The sequence below is a fragment of the Homarus americanus genome, unplaced genomic scaffold, assembly GCF_018991925.1.
Source record: "Homarus americanus isolate GMGI-L3 unplaced genomic scaffold, GMGI_Hamer_2.0 scaffold18703, whole genome shotgun sequence".
Lineage (NCBI taxonomy): Eukaryota > Metazoa > Arthropoda > Malacostraca > Decapoda > Nephropidae > Homarus > Homarus americanus.
The window spans coordinates 3,812,598-3,830,892 of record NW_024749779.1 but is presented as its reverse complement, the minus strand read 5'-3'; the positions used below and the strand labels follow the sequence as shown (position 1 = coordinate 3,830,892).

At 39.0% G+C, this 18,295-nt stretch overlaps 1 protein-coding gene across 1 annotated transcript; it reads right to left on the bottom strand.

Annotated features, from left to right (window-relative positions):
• Window positions 1-2,433: 2,433 nt before the first annotated feature.
• Window positions 2,434-17,805, bottom strand: LOC121853907. Its single transcript, XM_042348299.1, has 6 exons — window positions 17,714-17,805; window positions 6,451-6,608; window positions 4,470-4,577; window positions 3,931-4,116; window positions 3,381-3,481; window positions 2,434-2,998 (listed from the first exon to the last, which is right to left on the bottom strand). The coding sequence occupies exons 2-6, from the start codon at window positions 6,592-6,594 to the stop codon at window positions 2,872-2,874; spliced, it is 666 nt and encodes a 221-aa protein (XP_042204233.1). The 5' UTR covers window positions 6,595-6,608; window positions 17,714-17,805; the 3' UTR covers window positions 2,434-2,871.
• Window positions 17,806-18,295: the final 490 nt, after the last annotated feature.

The following is an 18,295-nucleotide window of genomic DNA, read 5'->3' as shown; positions in this document are numbered from 1 at the left end:
TGGAACATCTTATAATTTGTTGTTTTATTCAAGACATCTTCAGAGGCAACTGAAGATGTCTTGAATAAAGACAAAAGCTAAGGTGCTCCGTTGTTTCCCTTTTCCCGTGTGATTTTATCAAGATATATATATATATATATATATATATATATATATATATATATATATATATATATATATATTTTACCCCGCCTAACGCGGTTTCACTTAGCGCGTTTTCGCATATACGCGGTGCCTTGCCAGAGCTGAACTTTCACTTAACACGGATTTTTTTCCACATATACGCGGTGAGTGTCCGGCTCGAGATGCTATTTTTAGATTTTGCCCACCCGCCACCCTGCCTGACTGCCTGTTTTAGCTCATAAAATTCATACAAATTACCCGGCCAGAATATAATTTACATTGCTGGAATTCTTATACTGTAATTTGGTGATCATTTTGAATAGAAACATCATATATTTTGCATTAGACATACAAATTTTAGATAAAATTTTTTCTCTGAGTAACTATGTTATCTTTTGTGCAAAATATATGACATTTATATTCAAAATATTCCTGGTCTTACAAGGAATCCAGCAATGTCAATTATATTATCCTAACTTTAGTTTGAGGTATTATTTATTAAAATTTAGTGGTTATCCCACACATCTCCTTGGGACGGTTGGTGGGGGGTGGGGGGGAGGGAGGGACCGACCGACCATCTGTTACCCTGTGAAGAATATATTTTTTTTTTTATTAACTGAAGATATTTGTTTTAGCTCATAAAATTCATACAAATTACCCGGTCAGAATATAATTTTCATTGCTGGAATTCTTATATTTTGATGATCATTTTGAATATGAACATCATATATTTTGCATTAGACATACAAATTTTAGATAAAATGTTCACTCTTGAGTAAATATGTTATCTTTTGTGCAAAATATATGACATTTATATTCAAAATATTCCTGGTCTTACAAGGAATCCAGCAATGTCAATTATATTATCCTAACTTTAATCTGAGGTATTATTTAATAGAAAATGTTAAAATTTATTTTTTTCACCCACTCTTCTCTTGAAGGGAGGATTGGTGGGGGGTGGGGGGGAGGGTTGGGACTGACCGCGCGGTTGGAAGAGGGGGGGAGGCAAGGTGGGGTACTTTGATTGACAGATAGTGTCGTGAAGATTATTTTTTTTTTATTAACTGAAGAGATTTGTTTTAGCTCATAAAATTCATACAAATTACCCGGTCAGAATATAATTTACATTGCTGGAATTCTTATAATTTGGTGATCATTTTGAATATAAACATCATATATTTTGCATTAAACATACAAATTTTAGATAAAATTTTTTCTCTAGGTAACTATGTTATCTTTTGTGCAAAACATATGACATTTATATTCAAAATATTCCTGGTCTTACAAGGAATCCAGCAATGTCAATTGTATTATCCTAACTTTAGTTTGAGGTATTATTTATTAAAATTTAGTGGTTTTCCCCCAAAAATTTCTCTGAGAGGGAAGAGCCGGCAGTGTAGTGTGAGAGGGGGAGGGAGTTGAGTCCATTATTTGGAATGGACATTAATTTATGACCGTATTTCTATTTCTCTTAAGTATATTAATTGTGTGCATGTACCATCATAAAATTAAGATGTTATTTTACTAACAGTTATGTCTTTTAAAAAGTGGAGTTTGGGGGTCGGGCTTGTTTTATTGGAATTAATCCCATATGTTCTGTTGTTCACTTATCGAGGATTTCACTTTAACATGGGACCCTCTAAATTTATTGACTGTTAAGGGGTAAATATATGTATGTATGTATGTATGTATGTATGTATATATATATATATATATATATATATATATATATATATATATATATATATATATATATATATATATATATTAAAACCTCGTTAAGGTGGATATCTCTCAAGTCGGACAAAATTATTTGCCAAAAAATAATAAAAAAAATATATAAAAGTTAAAACAAAATTTGTCCTCTGATGACAAGTCCGCCTTGAGCCAAAGTTTCAAAGGATGCGCGGGACACAGGTGCCTGAGAGTTATCAATTGTTGTTTTTAGGAATATTATTTAATTCACTCTAGTGATGATACAATGTTTCTTATTATGTTATCATAGGTAAATGCATGGTTTATATAATTTGTTTATCACTGTGCTCATCATCGTTTTCAAATTAGACTACAAGATATGTATTTCCCCTATGCGTATTTCGATTGTACGCCTGGGAACGGGTTAGAGTGTCGTCTGCTTTTGTAACTCCTTCCTCCCTGCCATATTTCACTGGATTAATCATGGAATTGTAGCCAGGTTAAACTCGTCACTGTAACCAGCAGGCTACTGGGACAATCTGTGGTGTTATGATTGTTTTGCAACTCATATTTTCGGGTAAATACAGTGGTCCCTCGGTTAACAAACACAATGGCTGTACTTTAATCTTTTTTAATGTTATAACCCAGAACACATAATGAGTACAGTTCTCATAGTGCATGGGCATTATGTTGAGTATTTTAAGTTACTGTACAGTACAGTACATGAATTTATACATAATGGTACATAAAAATTAAATATGGTAATAAATATCAAAATATCATGATAAATACATATGTTATAAGAGATGCAAAAATATTTTCTTTTAAATATCTTACTTTTATCATAGACAGATCTTAAAAGAAAGAAGTACACAGTGTCACAAGCTGTGATATTTCTTATACAGGGTATTTTAAATGAAAGAGGAGATCACGACTTGTATCTGAGAGAAACAAGAAAAGAGGACTGCCTCTCCCTCCTAGCTCTAGCATATACTGAAAATAATATATATTATTGTTCAGCAGGTTGCTACTCCTTGTGCTGTCAATCACATATTAAGCCTTCTTGTTACCATCGGCATGTCTGCACTTGTAGATGGTGCAGTCAGTGTTTTTCAGGGCTGAGTCCTTGAAGATCTTCATGTGTGCCTGTAGCCTACGTGGGGTGAAGATTTCCAGGAGGCTGTGAAGGAAACATTGAAAGTTATCAACCTTGAGGACATCAATACATTGTTTTACTGTAATGTGAATATGTTTTGGAAGGTGTTCACCACAGATGGAGAGTTACTTGCCAGACCATTTGTCCCACCAAGACCTGGGAGCAGCAAATGAGAAGTCTTTACTTTGTACAGTTTATATTGTGTGGGAGAACTAAGGAAATTCTGTGTTTCACTAATACTTCTATTGAAAATTGCACTCGCTGAAGTGGTATTACAATGGATAGTTCATGTATTATGTCGATGATATAATATAATTCTTTTGCGTAATTGTGTAATGGTTAAGCTTATAAGGGAGAAATGATGTCAGCTGACACTGTGTGGAGGCCCCAGTTGGGGTAGACTCACCTGAGGGCAGTACTGCGGCCATTAGCGTATTTGCCAGACTCACACATCAAGCGTGGCAGACACTGCTCACTCTCCACTGCCTCCGTCACTGCTAGTGTCACCTGAAACACGCACATAACAATCAGTGTTTCTTCCAAGGTGCGCATTGATTAAACTTCAAAGGAAACTACAGAATACATATACTGTATATTAAAGTCCTATTTATCTATGAAAGGTCTGGGTTGCCTACAAAGTATAATGTTTTAAAGGTTTGTAGTGTATCATCTACAATATATAAAATGTATAGTTTGTAGGCGATACATATTATGTACTGTATAAAGATCTGTGTCATTTACAAAATCCACAGTTTTAAAAAGTTGCCAACAACATAAGCACTAGTGTATTGATTCCTTGGGTTGTTTACCTGAATAATGGCTTTTGTCACCTATAAAATCCATATGTATAAAAACCTATGTCACCTTTAAAGTATGCATGTATTATCCTGTGTCACCTCTAATATATCCTGTGACTTCCAATATATTTCCTTTGACCAACATGGATTATTTCTCACCCTATCAACGGAGTCCCAAGGGATGTAGGAGACAGCTGAGGCTGCCAAGTCCCTAGCTTTTGGGATGACAAGCTCGGGGATGGTGATGGTTGGCAAGTCCGTAAACTTTCCCAGGATGGGTGACAGGAGACCACTGAAGGTCGAGATGCCCACGAAGATGGTAATGAGCACCAGAGGGACAAGGAGCTGTTGGAAACACAAATAAGGGACACTATAACATCTTTCATTTCAAATTCATGTCATAATTTTTTTTTAGCTGGTTCCAGTACAAAAAGTGGGACAATAATTCCAATGTGGTATATGCATTGAGGAGAAAGTTCATATTTGTGTGTGATTTAGAGTAAGGAGACTTTATTTTATATTTAACATTTGGAGAAAGAAATTACTTTTTATGTTCTTAACAACTGTCATTTGGACTGAGAAAAAAAGTATTACCGGGTATTACTTAGAATATTTGAGTTAGAAGAAGCATACATTATCCAAGGCCAACTCTTAGCTCGCTCTCTCTCACACACTTTATGTCTGTAATTTTATCTCACCTTATCGATACTACACTTCTCATCTTTCTTTCCATCAGCCTCCACTGGGTGGTAGTAGTAGTAGAAGCCATTGTCTGCTTCTGAGCTGTATGAGTCGGCCGGTGCTCCCTGCCAGCAGCAAAGATAAGTGTCAAGGATCACATGGGCTTAAGAGGTGACACTGATTCATGGTCAAACAAGGTTAAGGGGTCACATGGGATCAACTGGTCATTTAAGGATAGTGTCAGGTGGTCACTCTGGGTCACATGATTACACTGAACCAAATGAACATTGATAAATAATGTCGAGTGGCCATACTGGGTTAAATGGTCACATTATCAATTGGTTATATAGTCAAGTGTTTACAGTGAGTCAAGTGGTCACTTTTGGTCACTGAGCCAATTGTCAAGTAGTCATACTGTGTTAGAATGGTCACACAGGTCAAGTGGTTATACTGTTAAAGGGTTGGATAAGTGGTCGCAGATGGATAGCATCAAGTGGTTATAAAATGTTAAATAGTCTCACAGTGTCAATGGCCACTCGGTGTCAAGTGGTTATATATTGTTAAGTGGTCACACAGTGCCAAACGGCCACACGGTATCAAGTGGCAACACACACTGTCAAGTGGTGAAGCATTAACAAATGGCTACACATATTAAAGGACCACATAGTGTCATGAGGTCATACAGTCACAAGTTGTAACTGTGTCAAGAGTACACACTTAAGTTAGTACCAAGTGGTCAATGGTGATGGTTAATGTCAAGTGTTCAGTGGTGATGGTTAGTGTCAAGTGGTCAGTGGTGATGGTTAGTATCAAGTGGTCAGTGGTGATGGTTAATGTCAAGTGTTCAGTGGTGATAGTGTCAAGTGGTCAGTGATGATGGTTAGTGTCAAGTGGTCAGTGGTGATGGTTAGTATCAAGTGGTCAGTGGTGATAGTGTCAAGTGGTTAGTGGTGATGGTTAGTATCAAGTGGTCAGTGGTGATGGTTAGTATCAAGTGGTCAGTGGTGATAGTTAGTGTCAAGTGGTCATAGGCTGAAACAAAGACGCTAAACGGTAATTAAGAAAGTAATTGGATAAATAAATCTTGGGTCACCTCCAGACATGAGTGTTTGTCTATGATGATGTAAAAAATACCCGTTTATGAAAATCGTTTACGTAAATCATTTAGATCCTATTCGACGTCAAAACAAAAGACTATTGACCCGATTGATATGCGGTACTGAAGATGTATAGACCGTCATTTTAGTTATAGTTTAGGCGATTAAACTGGTTCCAGGAGATTGGCTTAAGCACTATTTCAACTACAACCCATTCACGAAAAAGCAAATAAATGAATTCCAACAAAAAGAGACACGTAGTCAGAGGCAAGTAACTCCAAACATGGAAGATCATGACTCTTGACTTCCCGGCCACATCGTTTAGGAAATTGGCCAAGTGTGTGTGCGTGTGTGCGTGAGTACATGGAGTACAAATGCTGTCTTTTGTCTCTCTCATTTTGAAATTTATGTGATAATACCCGCAATGAAAAGCGCCTGACGTCCATCTCCAACCGTAATGACACAGGCAGTAGGCAGCTATCAAACAGGGAGGTGCGACCGACTGGGAAGATATTGGAAGCATAATGTGTTGTCTAATTGTAGACCCTGCTGCCATATGGCATCACAATAATTATGACCAGGTCGCTGATCTGACTGACTTTCTGCTTCATTTACACACAATTGCTGGGTCTCAGTATTTTCTCTCTTACCTTGACAGCACATGTGCATCGTTTCTCACTCTTGATTTGTTTTATTTATTTATTTATTTATTTATTTATTTACTTATTTACTTATTTTCGCGCCAAGCCCAGATATGGGTCGGTGACCTGTGCTCAGCCCTTGGACATACCTAAAGTACAGTATGCATGATAAGCTAGGTGAAAATTCGTTGGACTTTTTGCGTACAATAGTTCTGTTATATGGTTGAAAAAAAATGAAAATAAGCACAGATATGACGTACGGGCGTCTTGTAGTCTCTCTTCTGAAGTATCTTGCTAGAATCGACCTCGGGGAAGGTGGGGCTGGCCAGGGTCGCTGAGGGGTTGGCTAGGGTCACCGCGAAAAGCGCCGCCGCCACCACACACATTGTTGCCACTTTCATCATCGTTCAGGCGCGCTCTGAGGAGGAGGAGAGGAGAACATTAATAGTGTTGTAAGAGAGTAATTTAGGGTTGTTATCATAACACGGAGAAGCTTTACTCCCCACCCGACAAAAATTCTACAAAGAGCAAACGCCATATCTTGTGTCACATTCACGGAGTTATTTTGTCCAGCTGTGGTCTGGTCGAGGTATCTCAGCTAACCGTCTGTCCACATCATTTGTGTCTCACGGTCTATCAGCTACTTCCAGCTATGGCCGCCTGTATCCTACTATCCACCATTGTTTAGATCTCCTCTTCCCGCAAAAATCGTATATATAAGTCTATCTCCATTTTTATTTGACCTGTATATTTCTCTCTGCTCGTTTATTTTTTCCTTTCACTTTAAGTCCATATGTCCTTGTTTCTGCCTCATATCGTTTTATTGCTTGCCTCTGTATGTGTCACTATCCACTTTTGCCTAATGTTTACTCACCTACCTCTCACCTGTACCTTCTCCTCTTACTCTTTCTTCTCGGTGTTATGTATCTAACCTTTTACTCGACTTTTGCAGAATTTCTACTTTTGCCTAACCTGGGTCTCAGTCTTCTCCAGCAGGTGTAGTGTGTTCGTGACTGCTTCACAGGAAGAGGAAAGATTAATTAATTGAACACAAATAACACTATCTACCTCATAACCGGCCCCAACCTAAAAGTGGTCCCCAATAAGCAAGTTTTAAATTATACGAGTCAATTTTCATTAAGTTAAAGCAATAAAAACAAAAAAAATTATCCCTATTCGGCATATTGTGTCCTTGTCATTTTTCTTTCATAAAAGAGAGAGAGAGAGAGAGAGAGAGAGAGAGAGAGAGAGAGTCACATTAACATTCAGGAAGAGGCCCACTGGTCACGTAGTACTAGGGAAGCTCCACCAGTGTGTCCCCTGAGGTGGGGTCATTCTACGGAGGGATGTGGGTCAGCCCAAGTACACAAGGAAAAACCCCACCGCGTTTAGTGGTGGGAGAAGAATGAAAGGGAATAATGATGATGATGGAGAGGGATAGAGAAAGGTGAAAGGCATAATACAAACATAAAAGGAAGGAGGTACTAGTAGAGGTGTGAGGCTGGTCATAGGAAGATGAGATTATCAAAGTGATAAAATGTAGAAATTTGTAAACTACCTAAAGGCGGAAGTACGAGAGCGTCAACCTGCCTCTCACTAGAACGGCCATTAAGTGAGCTAATCAGTTAATTTGAGTAATACAACGAAACCTACAGGTACTCCAAGGGTGAAAAACAAAATCTAAGTAGGTGTCATTACCTCACACAGTACTTGCTCCTCTCACTTTAACCAAAGACTTCCGATGAGTAACCTGAGCTTCGCCATCACCCAAATCCCCACATATGACAAGTTGGTCACAGTCTAGACTCTTAGAGGGTGATGTGTCAGTTATGAGAAGTTGGCTGCACATTTGTGGATAAAGTATAAATAGTTGCCCTTTGTCATGTACAAATAGATATGGTGCCTTACGTGTGTGTGTGTGTGTGTGTGTGTGTGTGTGTGTGTGTGTGTGTGTGTGTGTGTGTGTGTGTGTGTGTGTGTGTGTAGTGTTGGGTTGGTTTCTATAGTGACCAGGGCACATCTGGTGGATCTTGGTCAATCCAGTTATGATAAGGAAGAATGATCTAGGATAAAAGGTATGGTGTAAGCGTATCCCTCCCTTCTTGGTCGAATTGATAAGTATGGTGGTCGGAAGAAGTGGGATTCAGTTTAATGGGTATGGTGTAAGTGGCGGCCGCCGTGATGATCCACAAGTAACAGGTATGGTGTAGGTGCTGTTACTCGTGCTTGTATATATGGTGCATAAAGCAAGGTGAACCGGGCCTCAATGTGTTTACCTGGGGTGTTGTTCTGACCTACATTGGGTTCAAGAAAGTAAACAGGATCCCAAATGTTGTCACCGGCCAATCAGTACAATGACAGTGTAGGTACTGGTACAGTACACCAAGGACAGCGGCGTGACTGTTAATGTACATCACTCTCACACTTGAGAATGCTGGGGTTTATTACATGATACCATATATTATAAAGTACAGTATATTGTACAGTACGTGAACAGCGAGTGCTTATGCTCAAGTTTCCTTGAGTTAATAAATTCCTCAATATTAAATGTTGTATGCAAGACCGTTTAATAGACTATGTATATATAGTAGGTAGTAGGTAGTAGGCAGCTACCAAACAGGGAGGTACTACCGCCTGGGAAGATATTGGAAGCATAATGTATTGTCTAATGGTAGACCCTGCTGCCATATGGCATCACGAAAATTGTGACCAAGTCCCAGGTTGCTGATCTGACTTTCTGCCTCATTTACACACAATTGCAGGTTTCAATTGTTTCTCTTACTATTGACAACACAACACATATATTGTTTCTTACTCTTTATCTGTTTTATTTTTTAAATTTCTGAATATATCTTTGGTGCAATTAATTGTTTTTCTACCATCCCCCCCCAAGCTGCAAATGTGGGTCGGTTACCTGTGCCCTGGTGGTATATGTGTGTGTGTGTGTGTGTGTGTGTGTAGATTAATTATCAACTGATGTCAAATAAGCTGCCAGAAAATATCATTACTATAACACTTTGATGACACTTATTTTTGTAATATTTTGTAAGATACTATAAACTACAATTTATTATCATTACTTGGATACTCTTGATTTTGGATGCCGATGAGTAATTATTGAAACTGAATTATATCAACGAGTATTGGTAATTATTCACTAATTGTCATCGGTAATATGTAATCCCTTGAACAAGGATAAGTTTTTCGGCGAAAGCCGCAGCACGTTTCTATGCGTTGTACCAAGCTGAAGGAATCTCTCTCCTGACACACTTTTGGCTTGATGTGCTTTAGGGAACAGCTTGTGCAATAACCAACAATTAGAGAAGGCGGAGGATAATGACAGTGGTGGTGGAGACACAGTCGAGACACACCCAACCCCTCATCTCTCACCAGAATACGTATACGCAAAAAGTATACATCGCAAACATAAGTGAAACAGGAAAAAAAAAGAGATGCGGAGATTTGCTCTGCAGATCTATAGATAAACTTATAAACGACTTAATGACTAAACAAACGTAGAGAAAGGAATATAAGAATTCGTAAACACTGAAATTAATAAATAAAAGATAAAAACCGAGTTATCATCTCGGAGGGAAAATTATCTGATATTAAGTGTTGGACGTGAATAAAAAACTGTATTTTGTTTTCACGTGGAAACCTAAAACTTTTTTATTTTTCTTCTTAAAATGAAAAGGTACTGTAATCGGTTATTCATGATGAAAGTTAAGAAGCATGTTGACTGGCAAAGAGTTATACAATAATAAAAGCAATGAATTTAATTCTATTTTTGTACTTTTTGAGAAATGATAAGGAGCCTCTGTTTTTGAGGTGAATTTTAGCGACTTGTTAATACACGCAAATCATTCGAAGCTTTGAAAATTCCCCCGGCTCTTTATGTCACCACGACCGACCACATGATAAATACCTTTCAGATATAAGACATTGTATTATTTTATTATCTATCATAGAATAAGACACAGTATATCAGAGCGGTATATCTACTGAATAAATCATCAGCACACACCTTATTTGTTTCTTACCTAAGCAATATCATTGACTAAGAATGTATTTTACATATCATGGTACGACCTCATCTTAGTGTGGTATTGTTGCATTGTTAGTAACATCACTTATCTTATCACACATCTTACCACGCAGCAATAAAAGAACTTGAAAAACCAGACTCAGAACCAAAGTAGCAGAAGAATCTATATTCATTATACACTGAAGGAATTGTTCACATACCGCCCAGAAGACAGTGCGCACGGGTTCATACTTAGGCGAGTACATGCGATTAACTACCGGTAAACAGATTAGAAGTCGTGTTACAAGTACAGTAGGCTTTTGGGTCATGCTCCGTTACTCCCCGCCGCCAGGTTCTTCATTAACGCGTATCATCAAAAGGTGGCCGACCGTTGGCTCCTCGGAAAGCCTATTATATCTCCTGGGCTAATAGCTAGAGTCGTGGGCTGTGGGTGGGTGGTGGTGGGTTGTTGGTAGGTGGTGGTGGGTTAGTGGTAGGTGGTGATGGGTTAATGGTAGGCGGTGATGGATTAGTGGTAGGTGGTGATGGGTTAGTGGTAGGTGGTGATGGGTTAGTGGTAGGTGGTGTTGGGTTAATGGTAGGTGGTGATGGGTTAGTGGTAGGTGGTGATGGGTTAGTGATAGGTGGTGATGGGTTTGGTAGGTGGTGATGGGTTAATGGTAGGTGGTGATGGGTTGGGGGTGGTGATGGGTTAGTGGTAGGTGGTGATGGGTTGTTTAGTAGGTGGTGGTGGGTTAGTGGTGGGTGGGATGGGTTAATAGGTGATGGGTTAATGGATTAGTGGTAGGTGGTGATGGGTTGAGTGGTGATGGGTGGTAGGTGGTGATGGGTTAATGGTAGGTGGTGATGGGTTATGGTAGGTGGTGATGGGTTAATGGTAGGCGGTGATGGATTAGTGGTAGGTGGTGATGGGTTAATGGTAGGTGGTGATGGGTTAGTGGTAGGTGGTGATGGGTTAGTGGTAGGTGGTGTTGGGTTAATGGTAGGTGGTAAGTGGTACTACATGGTTATAGGCTTTTAGAGTATGTTGATTAATTGGCAGCTGGTTGTACACTCTCTTGGCAGCTGGTATTGATCACTTTACAGGTGGTGGTAGTCTGTTGTGTGTTGGTAGTGGTCTGTTGTCATGTGGTGGTGGTAGTCTGTTGTCAGGTGGTGGAGGTCTGTTGTCAGGTGGTGGTGGTTGTCTCTTATTAGGTGGTGGTGGTCTGTGGTGAGATGGTGGTCTGTTGTCAGGTGGTATTGGTAGTCTATTATCAGGTGGTGGTAGTTTGTTGTCAGGTGGTGGTGGTAGTCTGCAGGCGGTTCGTGGTTATTTCCAGGTAAGTGGTGAAAGGTTGTGTGATCGTGGTGATGCTGGGTGACAGCTTCGAAACTTAAAGGTAAATGGAATTGGTGATTTAATGCTGTGTGGGGGGTTATTGTGCTGTGTGGAGGGTTACTGTGCTGTGTGGAGGGTTTCTGTGGTGTGTGGAGGGTTGCTGTGCTGTGTGGAGGGTTACTGTGCTGTGTGGAGGGTTTCTGTGCTGTGTGGAGGGTTATTGTGCTGTGTGGAGGGTTATTGTGGTGTGTGGGGTTGCTGTGTGCTGTGTGGAGGTTTCTGTGGTGTGTGGAGGGTTACTGTGGTGTGTGGAGAGAGGGTTATTGTGCTGTGTGGAGGGTTACTGTGTTGTGTGGGGGGTTACTGTGCTGTGTGAAGGGTTTCTGTGCTGTGTGGAGGGTTACTTTGCTGTGTGGAGGGTTACTGTGCTGTGTGAAGGGTTTCTGTGCTGTGTGGAGGGTTACTGTGCTGTGTGAGGGGTTACTGTGCTGTGTGGAGGGCCATTGTGCTGTGTGGGGGTTATTGTGCTGTGTGTGGGAGGTTATTGTGCTGTGTGGAGGTTTACTGTGCTGTGAAGGGTGTCTGTGTTGTGTGGAGGGTTACTGTGCTGTGTGGAGGGTTACTGTGCTGTGGAGGCCACGCTGTGTGGGGGGTTACTGTGTTGTGTGTGGAGGGTTACTGTGCTGTGGAGGGTTACTGTGCTGTGTGGAGGGTTATTGTGCTGTGTGGAGGGTTACTGTGTTGTGTGTGGGGGTTACTGTGCTGTGAAGGGTTTCCTGTGCTGTGTGAAGGGTTTCTGGGCTGTGTGGAGGGTTACTGTGCTGTGTGGAGGGTTTCTGTGCTGTGTGGAGGGTTACTGTGCTGTGTGAAGGGTTTCTATGCTGTGTGGAGGGTTACTGTGCTGTGTGAAGGGTTTCTGTGCTGTGTGGAGGGTTTCTGTGCTGTGTGTCAGGTATGTAACTAGTACAACTATCTGTGCAGATGGGGGTCGATATGCTCCGAAATTTTACCTGTGACTAGTGACAGCTCTCATATTCCAAAATTTATCGTCCATGGTATTATATTGTTTCCCACAAAGTATGCACAGAGAGTTGTTTTAGCTACTGTACATAGTTAAGAGCCATTGAAATCAGCCGACCGAGATTTGATTGAACAGGATGAAGCAATTCAGTACAGTGACAATATGCCAAAGTTTACTCTGGTATTTGAAGTGCCGTTAGTGTGAGACCAGATCCCAGTCCAGTTTAAATTTACTTTGATTGAACCTGTGGGCATTAACTATTATACAATGAAATATACTTATCTGGTTAGTTTTGACGATGATGAAATAAATCTGACGACTCACTTTGAAAACAAAAATCAACATAAGAGATTATAGATGAGACTCATGAGCTCTAGATAGATATAAAGGTAGAAAAAGTTTACACATCAAACATTAACATGTGTGTGTGGTACAGATGTTAGTGGCTGGAGACCCACCAACACCAGACCGGAGCCACTCTACACACTTTCAATTCTTTTGACTATTTCCTACACGCTTGTTTATTTTTAATTTTAATTCTACGTTTCGTAGGTTATAGGTTTAGTTTTTTCCTTGTACTTTTAACAATAATTAAGAAACGGAAAAGGACTATGCTGAAGTTTTCTACAAGTTACCAGTACTTGTCTGTAAGCTCCAGGCACACCACTTTAACATGTTAGATTGTATTATAGATTATGGTATATGTTCACACACGCTGTAGCTTCTGTCTTTCGTCTTTATGATGCTGCAATTATACGCGTAAAAAAGTCAATATCCATAAGTAGATTTAATCTGTTGCATTTGTATTGTGAACAATTCTTCCAACAGTGAACTCATGGTCGGTACACTGTCTGTGACGGAGACACTATTTTCTAAAGCAATATGAACTGTCTTAGAGAAATGGGAATTATAATCTACTGTGGGTGAATTTTAAGAAGTGTCTCAAGAATTACGCGATAAATCGACCCTTTTGTCTTGTGCTAATATTTATGCTATTTTACGTAATTATTTAAAACAAACAACAGCAACATCAAGAACATCATCATTTATTGCGAGTGTTTATCTAATTGAATCTAAAACCGAAAGTGTAAAATAGGTGAGTGTGTGAGGAGGCATCAAGCGTGGGCGAGTGAGTGGGCGAGTACGTGGGTGAGTCAGGTGTGGGTGAGTGTTTAGGTGAGTCATGTGTATAACATAAGAACATAAGGAGTCTGCAATAGGCCGGTTGGCCTGTGCATGGCAGCTCCTGTCGAGAGTTACTACCACTCTCTATCATCCATGAATCTATCCAGCCTCCTTTTGAAACTTTCCAGCGTTCCAGCACTTATTACAAGTTGCTAAGCTTGTTCCACTCGTCCACCACCCTATTTGTGAACCAGTTCCTTCCTATCTCCCTCCTAAACCTAAACTTATCCAACTTAAATCCGTTGCTCCGAGTCCTATCCTGCTTGGATATTATAAGAACTTTATCTATATCCCCTTTATTGATTCCTTTTACCCACTTAAATACTTCTATCATGTCTCCCCGCACTCTTCGTCTTTCTAGGGAATGCAAGTTTAGTTTCTTTAACCTATCCTGATATGGAAGGTTTCTAAGTCCCGGAATCATTTTCATCATTCTTCGCTGCACCGACTCTAGTGAATTGACATCCATTCTATAATAAGGGCACCAGAACTGAACCGCATAATCGAGGTGCGGCCTGACTAGCGCAAGATATAGTTGCAATAAGACCTCTGCACTCTTGTTACTTATTACTTACACAAGTGAGTTAGTCAGGTAAACTCCGACTCTTAAGATCAGCAGGGCTCATCGACCCCCGTGTGTGTGTGTGTGTGTGTGTGTGTGTGTGTGTGTGTGTGTGTGTGTGTGTTCAGCCGGTCATCTCAAACCATGAAAACATGGTCCGAGATTAATGGTATTTGTAGTTTATAGATAAAAAAACTATATAATTTTGTATATATACCAACCTTTTTCTTTCATTTTTGTGACGCATTAGGTAACTGTCGTCTCTTGGCATACACTGTCGATTTGTGGGAGATACTGACGATATCTGGTTTACTTTCAACTTGTGACTTGTAACTGATCTTGTCGACTTGTGACTATACAGTACACATCGACTTTTAGCTGAATTCTGTCGCCTTGTGACTGAATTATGTTTACTTGTGACTGACTTTGTCTACTCGTGGCTGATTATGTCGACTTTTAACTGATTACGTCGAGTTATGGCTGATTCTGTTGGCTTGTGGCAGAATCGATTGACTCGTGGAGGAAGAAAAAGAGAGTCGGGGAGGCGGTCGAGAATTTGGGTCGCTCATAATTTCTATACATTTGACCTCCATCTCTCCATTTCCCAACCCCTACACCGGGGAGTTGGGTGTCGCTCGACCAGACCTGTTCTTCCATACCTCGGGTTACCCGCATACCATGTTGCTTCCTGATGATCATAATGATTTAAACAAGAGCATCAAGGTGCACGATCTGAATTGAAAAATGGCATCTTGGGAAAAGGTCTGATTTACACAATAGCATCTTATTGTATATATATTTTCAATACCATGACCTATAACTCTTAGAGTTTACTGGGCTTGAAGACTCCAGGAAATTAAATATTTTATTTTAATAATATTGTAATAGGCTCTCTGGATACACATCATGCATAGACACACAGAATATCATTATTACTACTGGTATTAGTGTTAAAGTACTACCAGTGTTATTATTAGTAGTAAAATACAGGTAACATACAGATATGAAAAATAATTATACGCTAACTACTACATTCCTTCAGGAGCCATCATGGGACGCTGTAACACGGCCCAGGTCGAGATACAAAATCCGTGACTTTTTTTTCGTATTATTATTATAATTATTATTATTATTATTATTATTATTATTATTTTTATTATTTTTATTATTGTTATTATTATTATTATTATTATTATTATTATTATTATTATTATTATTATTATTATTATTATTATTATTATTATTATTATTATTATTATTATTATTATTATTATTATTATTATTATTATTATTATTATTATTATTATTATTATTATTATTATTATTATTATTATTATTATTATTATTATTATTATTATTATTATTATTATTATTATTATTATTATTATTATTATTATTATTATTATTATTATTATTATTATTATTATTATTATTATTATTATTATTATTATTATTATTATTATTATTATTATATATATATATATTTTTTTTTTCATTGTAGATTCAAGTATAATTTACCTTTTAAATGCAGCTCATGAGTTTGTACTAATCCTGAATGAACTCATTTTTTGTTCTGCGTAAAATGAGCGTCGCTGGTACAAACTAAAGTCGGTCTAACGTTCGTCTGGCGTATTGGTTCCAAGAGTTGGTCATTGCAAAGTATGGTGAGGGAGGGTGAAATGACAGGCCATGTAAATTTCCCGTCCTGGCGAAGAATATATGGGAGAAAGAAGCTCAAAATAATTTAGGATGAGAGAGAGAGAGAGAGAGAGAGAGAGCGAGAGAGAGAGAGAGAGCGCAAATAAAATGATATAGATAACTAAAGAGATAGACAGAGCCAGCTTAAAGTTTTCCTAACCTGACTTGACCTTTAAGGTTTATTTTCCGTTCTTGGGGGATGTTTTGTTTACAAGTACAGCCATTGATCAACACTCTATCAGTCTTCTTTACGAATGTTTTATGTATATTCCCCATCACAACCTTCATTATAACCTAATTATAATCATCTACAACGCTTTCATAGACGTTCTCATAGCAGACGCTCTGGTTTACAAAGTGAAATCCTGATGGCCGTTTGATTTACACAATAACATCCTGGTAGAAGCTCTTGGTTCATACAGTTTCCTCCTTGTGATAGGTCTGATCTACACAGTAACACCCAGAAGAACGTTTGAACGTTTGGTTTACACAGAAAGTCATATCTTGGTGATGTCTTTAATATGGGTGACTATTTCTTTTTCAATGGAAAATATTTCTTAGAATTTATTCTTTTATATATAATTACTAAGTATAGAATTACGGGCTTACTAAAATCTCGACAACTGAGCCAAATTTATATTGTATTAGAGCATTTTATTTTTTATTTTCTTTAATGTGTTTCTATAATAATATCATATCACTTATACCTGAGTTATAAATCGTTGTTGTCTGGTGTTCAGGTTTTCCTCTAAGTTAGATTAATTAAGATGTGAATAAACTGCTGGGCTTCAGACGTCTTGTTGATTATTAAAGAGGAATCGGTTTATAGTCTGAAAAAAATATTATTTATGTTTTATAATAACTCTTAAAATATAAACTACTTCTCAACAAATCAAAGGTTATTTTCTCATCTATACAAACTTAATAATTTCCGCCAAATGTTCAAGAGACAGATGTGTGCAGGTACAGGTAAATAATGTTTGATTATTATACATACACATAAGGTTACCTGGTGGAAATAGTTTACACGACATCGCCTGCACTTAAAGATAAAAATATCTTTTTTCAGTTTTTTGCTTTGTTTTCTTTGTCGTTTCACTTCACCCGCACTCAGAAACTGTGACGTGAGCGTTTACCTGCCATGCATATTATAAAAGAATCCTAATAGGTTGGTTGTACTGATCATAATTATTATTTCAATGGTTTCATAAACTCTTTAAAAACTATATTATCACTATTCTACTGTAAGGTCGGGTCTCTCAACTATTGCCTGTTACCATTGGATCTTTTTGTTTTCTTACAGAACACTTGCCTTTCCCTGGCTGTGCGCTTCCCACCACTAGATAATCCGTCACAGAATCTCTTCATTTGCAATTTTTAGTAGAAACCGTGCGTGCATTTTCTACTGAAAAGCATGACACAAATGCGATTGTACCGAGGCAATCTTTCATACGAAAATTCAATTGTAATAATTTCAACACTTTATACGTTGTAAAATCAACACAATCGATTCTTTGGCCACTATGAAATATTCTGTGCAGGGAATCCTGAAATGTGTACCACTGATCCGTCTTGTTTGTTTAATCTAATAACACACGCAGTAGTTAATTCACTTAAAACAGGAATGGGAACACTCTGTACAGAGCTCGTCTCAAGTAGCACCAGCACGGGCTAGAAGTCTCACAGCCTACCTCCTCTCAGGTAACTCCAACAATCACAACAGCGACGCAACTTGTCGACCACTAGTGGATATGTTCTCTGCTATGGTTCCCTCCTTGTCTGCTCGCTCTTTATATACCCCGTACCTTCTTTTTTTTTGTTGCACAACGAGTTTGGCTCAGGATACCAGCCAGCCCTCAATAGGTTGTTCCTTGTGGGGGTGGGTCGCGAAGCCAGGAGGGGGAGGGGTTTAAGAGCTCAGCTAGCGTTGTGTGGAGGGCTAGCAAGAAAAATGAGATGGGGGGGGAAAGGATGGTGCCGGGTGGGGAGGGTGGAGAGAGAGAGGTATAGAGAGAGTGAGGGAGGGTTGGAGAATACAGGGAGTGTAAGGCTGGGCGGAGCATGAGGGACGCCCAGGGAGTGTTGCTATAGAGGCGGGCACTAGTAGAAGGAGGTATACGTGTGACGGGGGGGGCAGCTGGGCTTGAGGGCATGCTAGGGCCTAGGCCACTCTCATCTTAGGTGAAAACTGGGACAAGGGAGGTCGTGGTGGTGGTGGAGTGAAGGTCGTGTGGCAGTAACGGAAGTCCATAGAGAAAGTTATGGCGAAGAGG

Bases quoted from the DNA above. Each gene is read 5' to 3' on its own strand.
- LOC121853907 (XM_042348299.1), bottom strand. From the start codon at position 6,594: ATGATGAAAGTGGCAACAATGTGTGTGGTGGCGGCGGCGCTTTTCGCG. The intron at 4,117-4,469 runs GTGAGATAAAAT...TGTTTCCAACAG, and splicing joins AGAAGTGTAGTATCGATAAG to CTCCTTGTCCCTCTGGTGCT. The intron at 2,999-3,380 runs GTGAGTCTACCC...TTTCCTTCACAG, and splicing joins GGCCGCAGTACTGCCCTCAG to CCTCCTGGAAATCTTCACCC.